This window comes from Neoarius graeffei, chromosome 13, assembly GCF_027579695.1.
Source record: "Neoarius graeffei isolate fNeoGra1 chromosome 13, fNeoGra1.pri, whole genome shotgun sequence".
In the NCBI taxonomy this organism is placed as follows: Eukaryota; Metazoa; Chordata; class Actinopteri; order Siluriformes; family Ariidae; genus Neoarius; species Neoarius graeffei.
In genome coordinates this window covers 37,642,593-37,656,550 of record NC_083581.1, presented here as the reverse complement: position 1 = coordinate 37,656,550, position 13,958 = coordinate 37,642,593, and the positions used below count along the sequence as shown (strand labels likewise).

The 13,958-nt window shown below is 39.9% G+C and overlaps 1 protein-coding gene across 3 annotated transcripts in view; it reads left to right on the top strand.

Annotated features, from left to right (window-relative positions):
• Positions 1-7,628: 7,628 nt before the first annotated feature.
• LOC132896672 (NACHT, LRR and PYD domains-containing protein 12-like) overlaps positions 7,629-13,958 on the top strand; it is a 32,380-nt gene continuing 26,050 nt past the window's right edge. For all 3 annotated transcript variants that reach the window (XM_060937666.1, XM_060937667.1, XM_060937665.1), the window contains exons 1-2: positions 7,629-7,715; positions 9,843-9,987. In XM_060937666.1, the coding sequence (XP_060793649.1) occupies positions 9,866-9,987 (122 nt within the window). In that variant the 5' untranslated portion in view covers positions 7,629-7,715; positions 9,843-9,865. The remainder of the gene's footprint in view (positions 7,716-9,842; positions 9,988-13,958) is intronic.

The following is a 13,958-nucleotide window of genomic DNA, read 5'->3' as shown; positions in this document are numbered from 1 at the left end:
CCTGTAGCCGCTTTATCCTGTTCTACAGGGTTACAGGCAAGCTGGAGCCTATCCCAGCTGACTACGGGCGAAAGGCGGGGTACACCCTGGACAAGTCGCCAGGTCATCACAGGGCTGACACATAGACACAGACAACCATTCACACTCACATTCACACCTACGGCCAATTTAGAGTCACCAGTTAACCTAACCTGCATGTCTTTGGACTGTGGGGGAAACCCACACGGACAATATGCAAACTCCGCACAGAAAGGCCCTCGCCAGCCACAGGGCTCGAACGTGGACCTTCTTGTTGTGAGGCAGCAGCACTAACCACTACACCACCGTGCCACCCAATGTAGAAGTCATAAATCTGTAACAAGGTTGCATTAAAAAAAAAATAATAATAATAGGGTGCCTAAAACTTTTGCACAGCACTGTATGTTATGTTTTATCCATTTATCCAGCAAAACAAGTTAGGTGATGTAACATAAGTGAAAACAGCAGGTATAAACAAATCTCATTCCCTGATAAGGCAAAAGATAAGCCATTAAAAAAAATTGTTTTAGTAAACCGTAAAGCGGTAAACTGTCCTAGAAAATTAACCAGCACCTCCTGATCAATCAGATTTGATAATTCTTTAGCACTGTAGTATATGTGGATGATAATGCGGTTCTGTTTTAAACTAAAATGCATAAGTTTGGACATTTTGTCGTAGCTTTGGTTCTACACCAAAGGGTAGTATCTCACTGGGCTGCGACAGCCTGCGACTAGCTGGAGACACAACAATTGCGATAAAATATGCGAATTAGCGACAATTTTCACTTGGAATCACACTGAATTGATATTCGCATACTTTATCGCAATTGTTGTGTCTCCAACTAGTCGCAGGCTGTCGCAGCCCAGTCTCACGGAAACTGACTTGAGAAGGGTTTGTGACGGCTTTACGACACCAGCGACGCATTTGCGACTATTTTGAGAGAAATTTTGTCACACAAATTTTTTGAACATGTTCAAAATTTCAGCAACGAAGGAGCGACACTTTGCGACTCATGCGAGGAAATTGCGAAGCCCCACGAATGTTTCAAGACACTTTTGAAACTCTTGCGAATGACGTTCACAATTTGTCGCAAGCTGTCGCAGCCCAATGAGATACTGGCTAAACACACCCTGGCTGATTGACTTCATTTACAATAAATGGAAAATTGCATTCCTTTGATTTTTCTCCAGGCTAAAATTCTAAAATATATCGAGTTACTCGCTATAGTTAACCTGCAAGAAGACTAATACCTCAGACCTGCGGATCTGGTTTTGTCGCAATTTAATCGTGAGCTACGTATATAAAATGCTTTGCTGCTATAATGAATAACTAGACGTATTATTGCGATATGTAACGGCATCTGTAACCGAAATTGTTACCAATTACAATCAAAATGCAGCGTGCGCTCTCACACGGGAGTGGAGGAATGGAATGTGAAACCGTACGTGTGTGTGTGTGTGTGTGTGTGTGTGTGTGTGTGTGTGTGTGTCTTTGCATCATTTGCATGCATTAGGCTTATAGACAAGTTTCCAAAAAAGACACATAAGATTCATTTTATTGATCACTTACACTACATAGCATGAGAGATTTAAAAAGATATTAGACTCTCAAGTACAAGATAATATCAATAATGGTGAGCATTAAGGAATATTGTGTTAAAAATGCATACTAAAAACATTTGCATGCTTCGATATGGTAATTTGTTTACACGAATAGCGTCATTAGCTCTTCGGTTAGCGCCATTTAGTGTATCACTTAGTGAAGAAGCAGCGTGCCGTCCAGTGCTCTTATACGTCTTGTCTGTGTGTAGTGTGTATTCATGTTGATTTTTAGTTTAGAAATAATGTAGATAGCCGAACGTTACACTATCTCTACTTTCGGTGCCTGCTACTCACGCAGGTCAAGTGTTGCTAGCCGAAAACGATGTATAATACCACGCATTACCACACAGATGAATTCATTTCTCCAAAAGATGAGGGTTTTTACCAGAATTCATCGAACTCTCATTAAATATTGAGTCAAAAAGAAGACTCTTTCGAAAGATCGACAGAACTAGCATATTCAGTAGCTAGCTTTTCTCTTTTTTTAACCACACAAATAAGCTACTGTCTCCAAAATGTTAGGGTTTTTACCAGAATTCATGCTAACATGCAAAGATCATTGAGAAAACTTGTTCGTTGGAGCAGTAAACTTGACTCGCTGAATATCGAGTCAAAAAGATTTGCTAGAAAGATGAAATATAATAACTAGCATGCTCAGTACGTAGCTAATGTTTTTACCACACAGATGAGGTAATGTATTCAAAATGCTAGGTTTTTTTTTTCTTTTTTTAGAATTCATGTTAACACTGTTGATAAAACTATGTTGTTGATAAAACTGGAGCTGTAAACTTGACTCACTAAGAATCAGTAAAAAAAAAAAAATGAACTATTAACTATAGTTGTTAAGTAGCTAGCTAAAAGGCGAATTAGTGATTGCCCAGCTAGCATGCTACATCGCCTGAAGGACAGACAACGTGGCTGAGTTTATGCTGCGTTTTATTCTGAACATTTTGAATGTTATATTTGTAAGCACTATGCAGAGGTGCCAACATTTTACACTTTAGTTGTAGCATTTTTATGATTTTTGACCCCTTGCTACATACGATACAGGAGATGCCTGAAAGATTTTCATTATGAAGTAGATCTTACTGTACGTTAAAGTTTTGCTTCACTCTTTTCTGTTTCTTGGCACAAATCTGAAAAACAAAACTGTATATTTGAATATACAGTCTTGTTAGCAATGTTGGCACCTCTGCATTATGTTAAAAACCAAGCAACATTTCTCAGATTATTATGAGTAACACACAAAATCCTTCATCCAGTGAGACTACACTGTGTGAAAAATGACTGTCAAGAAATCGTTTCTCAAAATGGCTGGCGTTCTAGTGAGTCGTTAATTGTCTCACTAACTAGATGTCAGTTCTAGCTTTAGCTATGTAGCTACAAGAGTGTGTGGAGGTGATATTTGTCTTTTGTGATGGCTGATGTTCTCGTCTTCTTCTGTCCAGCTATCGGCCTGGACAGAAAGGTTGATAAATAACTAAGAGGAGACATTGATTATAATTAAAGAGGAGATGGACCTAAAAGCAGGATTTTTCATTTTTACTTTTTTTTTAAAATGCAACCCAATCGCTATTTTTTTTACTGAGTTTTTCGTAGTGATCTGCACAGATTTTGTCGTCTCGTCTCTGTAATGAAGTGCAACTCTGTAGACAGTGTTAGGGACAATCTGTGTGGAAGCAACGGACGCTGGCGTGTTACGCCACTTTTTGGTACTGTACTCCCTGTAGTTGCTCTCCGCATATCTAGCTAGCTAGCTAGCTTTCTTTCTGTATTGCTGTGCTTGTGGCGTTGGTGATATGTTCAGTGCCCTTCGCGTGCTCTGTGATCATTTGCATCTGGCGTTTTTCACCTTTCTCGCAATTGCGTGTTATTATTTATTGCTAACTATTTATTCACATCCATCGTCACATGATCACGTGCACTACTGTACTCTTCATCCATAGCACATCGATGTTATCGGATCGATATTGAAGTCTACTGTACACTCCAACACAACAAAAAAAATGTCAAAAAAAATTCTTTATTGATGTTTTATTTTGTGTCTTTGAGACTACCTTTTTATTATCTATAACAGATTATTTAATAATGTTTATTCGTGCTAACTTATTTGATAAAATTGTTGGACACAGTAACGTGTGATCTAAATATATATATGTAGGGGACGTGAACGATGGTTGAAGAGAAAAAAAAAAGTTCAAAATAACATGAGGATGAGCGTCCTGAAGTCCATGAAAGAACGTTCCTGTCAACATTGATACCGTCACGTAATCCCTTTAACACTCTGCTGTAGCTGGAGTTTGTGCTCAGTACTGTGTCCTCCTCTCTCTGTGCAACCTGTGTTGTTTGTTGTTGTTTTTGTTTCGTTTTGTTTTGTTTTTCCTTGTCTTTTGTACGAAGTCGTATTTATTTCTATTTTTGTAGATTGGATTGTATTTTTCTATTTCACTTATTCTTTTTTTCCCAATTATTTATGATTCAGCAGAGTTGTGGTGGAAATCTGTTAAAAGAAAAAAAAAAGCTCAATCAAACCACCCATGCAATTATGTGTATAGTTCTAGATTAATTAATATATAGTTGCTTTTGAACATTTTAACGTGATTAAAACTTAATATATTCAGTTACTATATTATTTGAAGGGTTTATTATTATTATTATTATTATTATTATTATTATTATTATTATTAATTTCTTGGAAAACACTTGAGCCTCTCTGTCTCTCCCCCTCACTGACGTGCAGAAACTTGAACACACTTTGAAAGGCTGACTAACCTCGGATCTGTGTCGTGTCGTGCAATACTGTTTCTAACGTTTGTATAAAAGAATAGTGAGAATTACAGTGTATACCTTTTTAACGCAGATTTATTTTTGTCATTGCCTATTTTGCAGAGTTCCGATTCACGGTTGTCATTTTTTTACGGTCGGAAAAAAAAAATGAACCCCTTTTTTCATTGCGACTATTTTTAAAAAACCCAGATCTCTTTGTACTGATGTAAATGATTGTAGTTTATTTTGGATAGCGTTTTGCTAAGAAAAAAAAAGGAGACTTTTTCATGCATTTCTATTTCATTTCATCTTGTTTTATCCTTTTTTTATTTCACTTTAATAGTGGCGAAAATACTTGGAATAATTTTTCATATATGTCATTAACATTATTTTGTATTTTTATGTGGAAATATATAAATATCTAATTTTATGATGCTAATTGCTAAGATGTTATTCATTTGAATTATTTTTCAAGCTGAGATCTTTGTAATATTGTTAATGTTACTAGTTTCTAAATCAGACCTGCTCGAGCGGTTTATGAAGTGTTCGGATTGTAATTATTACTGAATGGATCTTTGATATGCAAAATGAATATGATGTTGATTTTTTTATTTTGTTTGTTTGGTTTTTTTTATTATTTAAATGGGGTGTTGATTACAATCTTTATTTCATATTTCAGTTTCATGAATAAAGAGCCGTTCTGTTCGGACACAGCTGGAGCCTTTTGAATATTAGTTTAGTATATAAGTGTATTTGGTGCTTGAACTCAAAGGGATGTAAAACAATTTTGACAACAAAACATTTATGTGTATCAAAGAAAAGGTCTCGGTATTTTAATGACAGCGATTGCAAAACAAATATAATCCTGAAGCTAGTTTTAAAGAATAATCAAAACTATATTATCGTAATACTATAATGTACAAATAATAATTAGATAAAATATTAATATAACATAGTATAATTAATGAAAAACCAGCACTGTAGGCTAAAATTTTGAGTTGTACTTTATACGTAGCCAAAATACTTATGAGAAAACAGCCAATACAGCACAGCATACTGATATCTAGTTTAAGAGGCTTTTCATAATTAAGAACTAAGGTTAACAAATATATTTTTTAATTATTTAAAAATCAGCTAAATGTTGCCGTACAATCTTTTTAAACTAGATTGTCAATATGAATAGATCCATCATATGTACCAATTGTCTCATTCATCTCATCTCATTATCTCTAGCCGCTTTATCCTTCTACAGGGTCGCAGGCAAGCTGGAGCCTATCCCAGCTGACTACGGGCGAAAGGCGGGGTACACCCTGGACAAGTCGCCAGGTCATCACAGGGCTGACACATAGACACAGACAACCATTCACACTCACACCTACGGTCAATTTAGAGTCACCAGTTAACCTAACCTGCATGTCTTTGGACTGTGGGGGAAACCGGAGCACCTGGAGGAAACCCACACGGAGAACATGCAAACTCCACACAGAAAGGCCCTCGCCGGCCCCGGGGCTCGAACCCAGGACCTTCTTGCTGTGAGGCGACAGCGCTAACCACTACACCACCGTGCCGCCCTGTACCAATTGTTGTAATTATATTTATTTATTAAATAAGGAATAAAACACTTGTAGGTCTGCTGTAATAGGAAATAATTAATGATGGCGTGGAGTTGCTGGTACCATTCTATAGCTGATTATTTTGTAATGAGCACATCTCAAAGTGTTTTATTCATCTTAATCCACAGCAATTTACTAATGTTGTGGAACAATTTAGTAGCAACAAATAGTCATTCCCTCACCAGCCTCTCTTTTATCGCTCTTTAATTTAATTTAATTTAAAAAAAAAAGAATCTTCTCATGGTACTCAGAAACTATAAAGAGTAAAGTCCACTGTCTTGTAAACTTTCTCATGTTAGAAAAATCACAGACCATTAGAAAGTATTGGAAGAGTTACTTCAGTATTGGAAGAGCTACTTCTGTACTGAAAGAGTTACTTTCATCTCATCTCATTATCTCTAGCCGCTTTATCCTTCTGCAGGGTCGCAGGCAAGCTGGAGCCTATCCCAGCTGACTACAGGCGAAAGGCGGGGTACACCCTGGACAAGTCGCCAGGTCATCACAGGGCTGACACATAGATACAGACAACCATTCACACTCACATTCACACCTACGGTCAATTTAGAGTCACCAGTTAACCTAACCTGCATGTCTTTGGACTGTGGGGGAAACCGGAGCACCCGGAGGAAACCCACGCGGACACGGGGAGAACATGCAAACTCTGCACAGAAAGGCCCTGGAAGACTTTAGTTTTGGAAGACTTACTTTAGTATTGGAAGAGCTACTTCTGTACTGAAAGAGTTACTTTAGTATTGGAAGACTTTAGTTTTGGAAGACTTACTTTAGTATTGGAAGAGCTACTTCTGTATTGAAATAGTTGCTTTAATATTGGAAGACTTACTTTAGTTTCAGAAGAGTTACTTTAGTTTCGGAAGAGTTACTTTAGTTTAGGAAGAGTTACTTTAGTTTAAGAAGAGTTACTTTAGTTTCGGAAGACTTACTTTAGTTTAGGAAGAGTTACTTTAGTTTCGGAAGAGTTACTTTAGTTTCGGAAGAGTTACTTTAGTTTAGGAAGAGTTACTTTAGTTTAGGAAGAGTTACTTTAGTTTAGGAAGAGTTACTTTAGTTTAGGAAGGCTTACTTTAGTTTAGGAAGAGTTACTTTAGTTTCGGAAGAGTTACTTTAGTTTCAGAAGAGTTACTTTAGTTTCGGAAGAGTTACTTTAGTTTAGGAAGAGTTACTTTAGTTTAGGAAGAGTTACTTTAGTTTAGGAAGGCTTACTTTAGTTTAGGAAGAGTTACTTTAGTTTCGGAAGAGTTACTTTAGTTTCAGAAGAGTTACTTTAGTTTCGGAAGAGTTACTTTAGTTTCGGAAGGCTTACTTTAGTATTGGAAGAGCTACTTCTGTACTGAAAGAGTTGCTTTCATATTAGAAGACTTACTTTAATATTGGAAGAATTACTTCAGCGCTGAATGATTATTTGGTACTGGAAGGCTTAGTTTCGTATTGGAACAGCTAATTTGGTCCTGTAAAAGTTGAGTGTTAGAAGAGTTACTTTGGTAATGTAATCTGTTATTTGGTATTGGCTAAGTTACTTCAGTAGGCCTACTGTAACAGATAACTTGGTAAGGCTCCTGGGAGATTTAGTTTGGTATTGGAAGAGTTAATTTATTTAAATGGACAAAAACCGAAACCGAAACTTAAATAAGAAGCACATCAGTTAAGCTAGCACTGCATCAGTTAATAATAACAGACGTCGTGTGAAGAATCTGACAAGTGAGTAACCTCGCCGTTTAGTCAGCAGGGTTTTCCCTCTGAAGACACTTTATTAAGCTAAGCATGCTAACAGCCCTCAGTGTGTGTGTTTATTCTGAAGTGCCTGAGCTCAGCCTCTTCCTCCTCAGTGCTGACACACACTCAGGAAATAAAATCCCAGTGTGTTCGTGTCACTGTCTGTTCATTAGTAAGTTTGGGAAATTGAAACGGTCGGCTGGAGGAAATGAGACGTTTGTAAAGATGTGTAAATTAAATAATTTAGTTTTAGAAACGGACATGTTCCTGAATCATGTAGTTTAATGAATCATGTGAATCGATTCACATGCAGAAAGGAATCGTTTTTCCTTTTCATATAATAATAATAATAATAATAATAATAATATCTTTGTTCTGATGAGGAAGGAATAAAGTTTGTTTCAGAAACCGTTCGAGGTGAGGGACAGACTGTATCTCACCTGGTCATTCTTGAACAATTGTTTTGAACAAGGCAAATGAACCGATTCACAAGCAGGAATGAATCGTATTTTATTTACTTCACTGTAAAACAAGGTCAAAGCGTTTACTGAGATATACTGCGGGTGGTGTATCATGTATCAATCAGCGTTTGTTGTAATAAGAAATTATATATATATATATATATGCAGGGTGGTGTAGTGGTTAGCGCTGTCGCCTCACAGCAAGAAGGTCTGGGTTCGAGCCCCGTGGCCGGCGAGGGCCTTTCTGTGTGGAGTTTGCATGTTCTCCCCGTGTCTGCGTGGGTTTCCTCCGGGTGCTCCGGTTTCCCCCACAGTCCAAAGACATGCAGGTTAGGTTAACTGGTGACTCTAAATTGACCGTAGGTGTGAATGTGAGTGTGAATGGTTGTCTGTGTCTGTGTGTCAGCCCTGTGATGACCTGGCGACTTGTCCAGGGTGTACCCCGCCTTTCACCCGTAGTCAGCTGGGATAGGCTCCAGCTTGCCTGCGACCCTGTATCTCTAGCTGCTAAGCTAGCTGGAGCCTATCCCAGCTGACTACGGGCGAAAGGCGGGGTACACCCTGGACAAGTCGCCAGGTCATCGCAGGGCTGACACATAGACACAGACAACCATTCACACTCACATTCACACCTACGGTCAATTTAGAGTCACCAGTTAACCTAATCTGCATGTCTTTGGACTGTGGGGGAAACCGGAGCACCCGGAGGAAGCCCACGTGGACACGGGGAGAACATGCAAACTCCACACAGAAAGGCCCTCGCCGGCCACGGGGCTCAAACCCGGACCTTCTTGCTGTGAGGCGACAGCGCTAACCACTACACCAACGTGCCGCACCCCTCTCTCTATATATATATATAATTACACAGAAAATTCTAAAGGGTTCACAAACTTTCAAGCACCACTATATATATATAAGTATTTTTTAAAAACCGTAATTAAAAGTAGCTTTCAGGCCTAAACACACAATAGGAATGAGTGAATTGATACTGCTGTGTCAATTCTTTCAATCCTAATGTTTCTTTTTAAAAATATATATTCTAGTATAGGGGCGGCACAGTGGTGTAGTAGTTAGCATTGTCACTTGCCTCACAGCAAGAAGGTCCGGGTTCGAGCCCCGTGGCTGGCAAGGGCTTTTCTGTGCGGAGTTTGCATGTTCTCCCCGTGTCCGCGTGGGTTTCCTCCGGGTGCTCCGGTTTCCCCCACAGTCCAAAGACATGCAGGTTAGGTTAACTGGTGACTCTAAATTGAGCGTAGGTGTGAATGTGAGTGTGAATGGTTGTCTGTGTCTATGTGTCAGCCCTGTGATGACCTGGCGACTTGTCCAGGGTGTACCCCGCCTTTCGCCCGTAGTCAGCTGGGATAGGCTCCAGCTTGCCTGCGAACCTGTAGGGCAGAATAAGCGGCTAGAGATAATGGATGGATAGATGGATATTCTAGTATAGACATGATATGCATCCCAGGTCTTTTATTCTTTGCTTGTCAGATGTTTCCATTTTTCTAGCTTTAGCAAAGTCAATGGCTTATTTACGACTGACTTGGTCGCTGTTGGATTTGAGCCCACAGCCATTCAGTCACTAATACAGAATCCCTATCACTGAGCCATTTTCTACAAATGATAGCATCAGTGTGACTGTATTTTATCCATACAGGTGATGCAGGTGCGTGAAGAAGGATGGACAGCATACAAGCCCCCACGCAAGATCAGGAGTGTGATGATGTCCTTGACGTGAGAGTGGCCTACAGAGATGAAGAAAGTTCTTTTACAAACCCTGAGAAAGTTCTTGGTGCAGAAGGGTAAGAGACTGTGTGTTTTTGTGTTTCTGTACTGTACGGTATGTAGGGGAGAGTGGGGAGGCTTGGGGACAAGTTTTCAGTTTTTGGAGAGTGTGTAAAATTTTTTGCAGGTAGCATCACATTCATATTCCATTAGAGAGTATTTACTATACTCTCTTACCACAACATTAGTTTCTCAGTTTGTCACATATACTGGCCTTCAGGCTTCACTTGTTCTGTCTTTTTTTTTTTGCTGGGAGACATGAGACATTGAGAGGAGACATGGAAATTATGTGAGGAGACTTTGGACTTAGTGGGGAGACATGGAACAAAAATAAAATACCTAGGCTGACATGTTTAATTTTTATTTATTATCAAAACGTGTAATATATGAACTGTATGAACACACAATGTTGGTACAGCGATAGAAAAATGTCAGTTTACCCAAAACCTGACGAGACGAAACGGTTCCATTCTCACGAAGGAATAAGAAAGCCCATGGTTAAAATACAGTTATGAAGATAATGATATCAACTAATGATTCATGCGAATAATTGAAAATAAGGAGCTCACACAACTAATACCCCTTTTCCACCAAATCAGTTCCAGGGCTGGTTCAGGGCCAGTGCTGGTGCTGGTTCACAACTCGTTCAACTTGTGAGCCAGCTGAGAACCAGTTTGCTTTTCCATCGCTTGCGGTGCTAAGGGAAGCCACGTCATTACGTCGCTGTATACGTCAGTTACGTCGTTGTATACATCAGTTACGTCGCTGTATACGTCAGTTACGTCGCTACGTTTGCATAAACCTTGGCACAAATATTAAGCAAAAACAACGCGGAAGAAGCAGCAGCAGCAGCAACAACAACAACAATAATAATAATGGATGACTTCGCGTTTGTACAGCTGCTGCTTCTCGTCGCTTAAAAATGGCGATCTTTCGCGGTCTTGTTATTGTTGTTGGTCTTAACAACTCCGCCCCCCGCTGACGTAAGCGGTTCTTTCCTATGGCCCAGCAAAGAGTTGGTGCTAGCCTGGAACCGGTTTTTCTGGCCCCAGAGCCAGTTCTTTGTCAGTGGAAACAGAAAACCCGGTTCCAAACTAAGCACTGGCCCCGAACCAGCCCTGGAACTGCTTTGGTGGAAAAGGGGCATAAGATATCCATCTCTGAAAGTCACTTTCTGTGCAGAATTCCCCCATCATTGGCGATTTCATAAATGCCGCCATTGAAAATATTTTAACCAATCAGAAAAATCCCCCCGATCGTTTGCGGCAATGCTCTGATGTCACTTGGGCACAGCACATGGAAGCTCATCTGCACTTAATCCCCCCCCCCCACACACACGCATTACAAGAAATTTTGAAATTCCCTTTCTCTAACAAAAAACTGGAGGGGAAAGATACTGATGAACAGCGAGGGAACAGTGAACAGCTGATGTCCTCCTACATGACTGAATGGGGGGAGGCAACTTTTCATATTCATATCCCCGGTACAAGTAATGCTGCCGTGACGCCTCATTCTGCAGACTGTGACCTTGCTAGACCACCTACAAACAGATCTGCGTACAGTCTGACTTACCTAAATCTGTCGAAGAGGCAAGTGTGCGAGTTTTTACACGTTCCTGGCAGCATAAGCTCTCATTAGCATGCTTCAGCCATGTGTGATCACAACGTTTGCACGAACACCATTGCGTGTTGCCCATCTGTTGTTTCTCCTCAGTTTCAGGATCTAAAGAGCAGGCGTCCTGTTCTGATTCTTCATGAGAATCACTTTCAACGCTTGGCTCAAACGGATATGGTTCTTGGCCAGCAGAATCTGCAATGAATTCGTACTCGCTGCCTTCCAAGTCACTTTCCACCATCTTGTCTGCGGAAGGCGATTACTGCTTAACGCTTTGTCCCTTCAGTACTGAAGATCGACACTCAGCCTTGCACCCATGTTGACATCATGCATCGCCCTTCCACCAGGCTGCATGGCAACCTACTGGTGGCATGAGAGCAGCGATACAAAAACGCTCACAACTTTCTCATAAATGGTCAAACGTGCCTGAAACTTTTCTTACAGGCTCTCAATATTACAAGCTACCAACCCATGCATGTATTTACGTTACATTTTCCATTACTTGAAATAAGATTCATCTTCATGCAGGTACACGCCCACATTTAAAAAAAAAAAATCTTTAAACAATTTTATATTTGTAAACCAAATTTTAAAAAAAAAAAAACCTGTAACATGAACTGTCCCAACTCTTAACATCTGGCCATTTTGATTTTGGAAAAAAAAAATCCTTAAAATGTTTTTCCTCAGAATTTAAGTTTAATAAATAATACTATATCTGGTAACTCTAGGCTACAAACTTTAATTCCTAACAAATCCCGAATTCAACAGCGTACATTACACCATAGAATGGAGGTGGAGGCGAAGTAGAAAATACAAGTTTCTCATCTCATCTCATTATCTGTAGCCGCTTTATCCTGTTCTACAGGGTCGCAGGCAAGCTGGAGCCTATCCCAGCTGACTACGGGTGAAAGGCGGGGTACACCCTGGACAAGTCGCCAGGTCATCACAGGGCTGACACAGAGACACAGACAACCATTCACACTCACATTCACACCTACGGTCAATTTAGAGCCACCAGTTAACCTAACCTGCATGTCTTTGGACTGTGGGGGAAACCGGAGCACCCAGAGGAAACCCACGCGGACACGGGGAGAACATGCAAACTCCACACAGAAAGGCCCTCGCCGGCCACGGGGCTCGAACCCGGACCTTCTTGCTGTGAGGCGACAGCGCTAACCACTACACCACCATGCCGCCCAATACAAGTTTCTGTTGATAAAAATATTGAACTGCACAAACCTTACCGCAGGGTCCAGCTTCATGGCTCCAAAGGAAGTAGGTTACTCTAAGGGGCAACATCTAACTTCTGATGGAATCTGATTGGTTGAAATTAATTTATGGGAATACAAACTGCCCCAAGTCTCCCCCACATATTCCCTACAGATTTACAATTTCAGACATTTGTGAGAAATTCTCTTCCACACATTTGAAACTCAACTTCACTGAGCAAACTCTGCCATTTGGTATTAATAAATGCTGAAAAACCACTCAGCTGTGACCCAAAGACAACAGTCTGGAAGCAATAACATTCCTCTCAGTTTTATTTAAACATGATGTGTTCCTGGCTGCAGAACTGAAATTATTACACATATCCAGTCACTTCAGATGATATGTGAGTGACTATCAGACCTTTGAGTGAAGAATGATATAAAATAACCTCAAATCCCAGCTTCTGCCCAAAACATAAAATTCATGTCCAGCAAAACATGTCCGTGTCATGTCCAAAACATTGACTCCATATTTAAGGAACACACAATACATTCTATTATAATAAGTTTTCCTGGGGGACTGTGTATTACCCATAATGCACCACGAGTGCACATCTGTTTCACCGCTGAGGAAATTACATGGTTTTGCAGTAAAAAGTAAATTTGATTTATGCATGACATATCCAGAGGTCAAATGTGTTTAACATACTTGTCAGGTTTTAAAGAAATGTTTTCATTTAGATAGAATAAAGCTGTGGTACAATTTAAAAATGATTTTAATGTTCATGTGTCCTTGAGACAAACCTGTTGTCTCAACAAAATATTTTTATCAATTATTTGCTCCGGAAAAAAATAAATAAACGATAGTTAAAAGGGATCAATTATTTGTGCCTTGTCGTTGTCATTATTTTTACTGCCATCTAGTGGTGATACTGTCATACAGCAGGAGAGGGCGAGCCCAACAATCCCCAGTTGCCTGTCCATGAAGAGCGACATGGAGCTCCCAGTTACACAAAAGCAAGCAGACAATACTACTGAGGAATGGTATATCAATATATCCATCTCGGGCTTTATTTAATTTTTGATCTCTACGTTTTGCTTCAAGGGCGGCACGGTGGTGTAGTGGTTAGCGCTGTCGCCTCACAGCAAGAAGGTCCGGGTTCGAG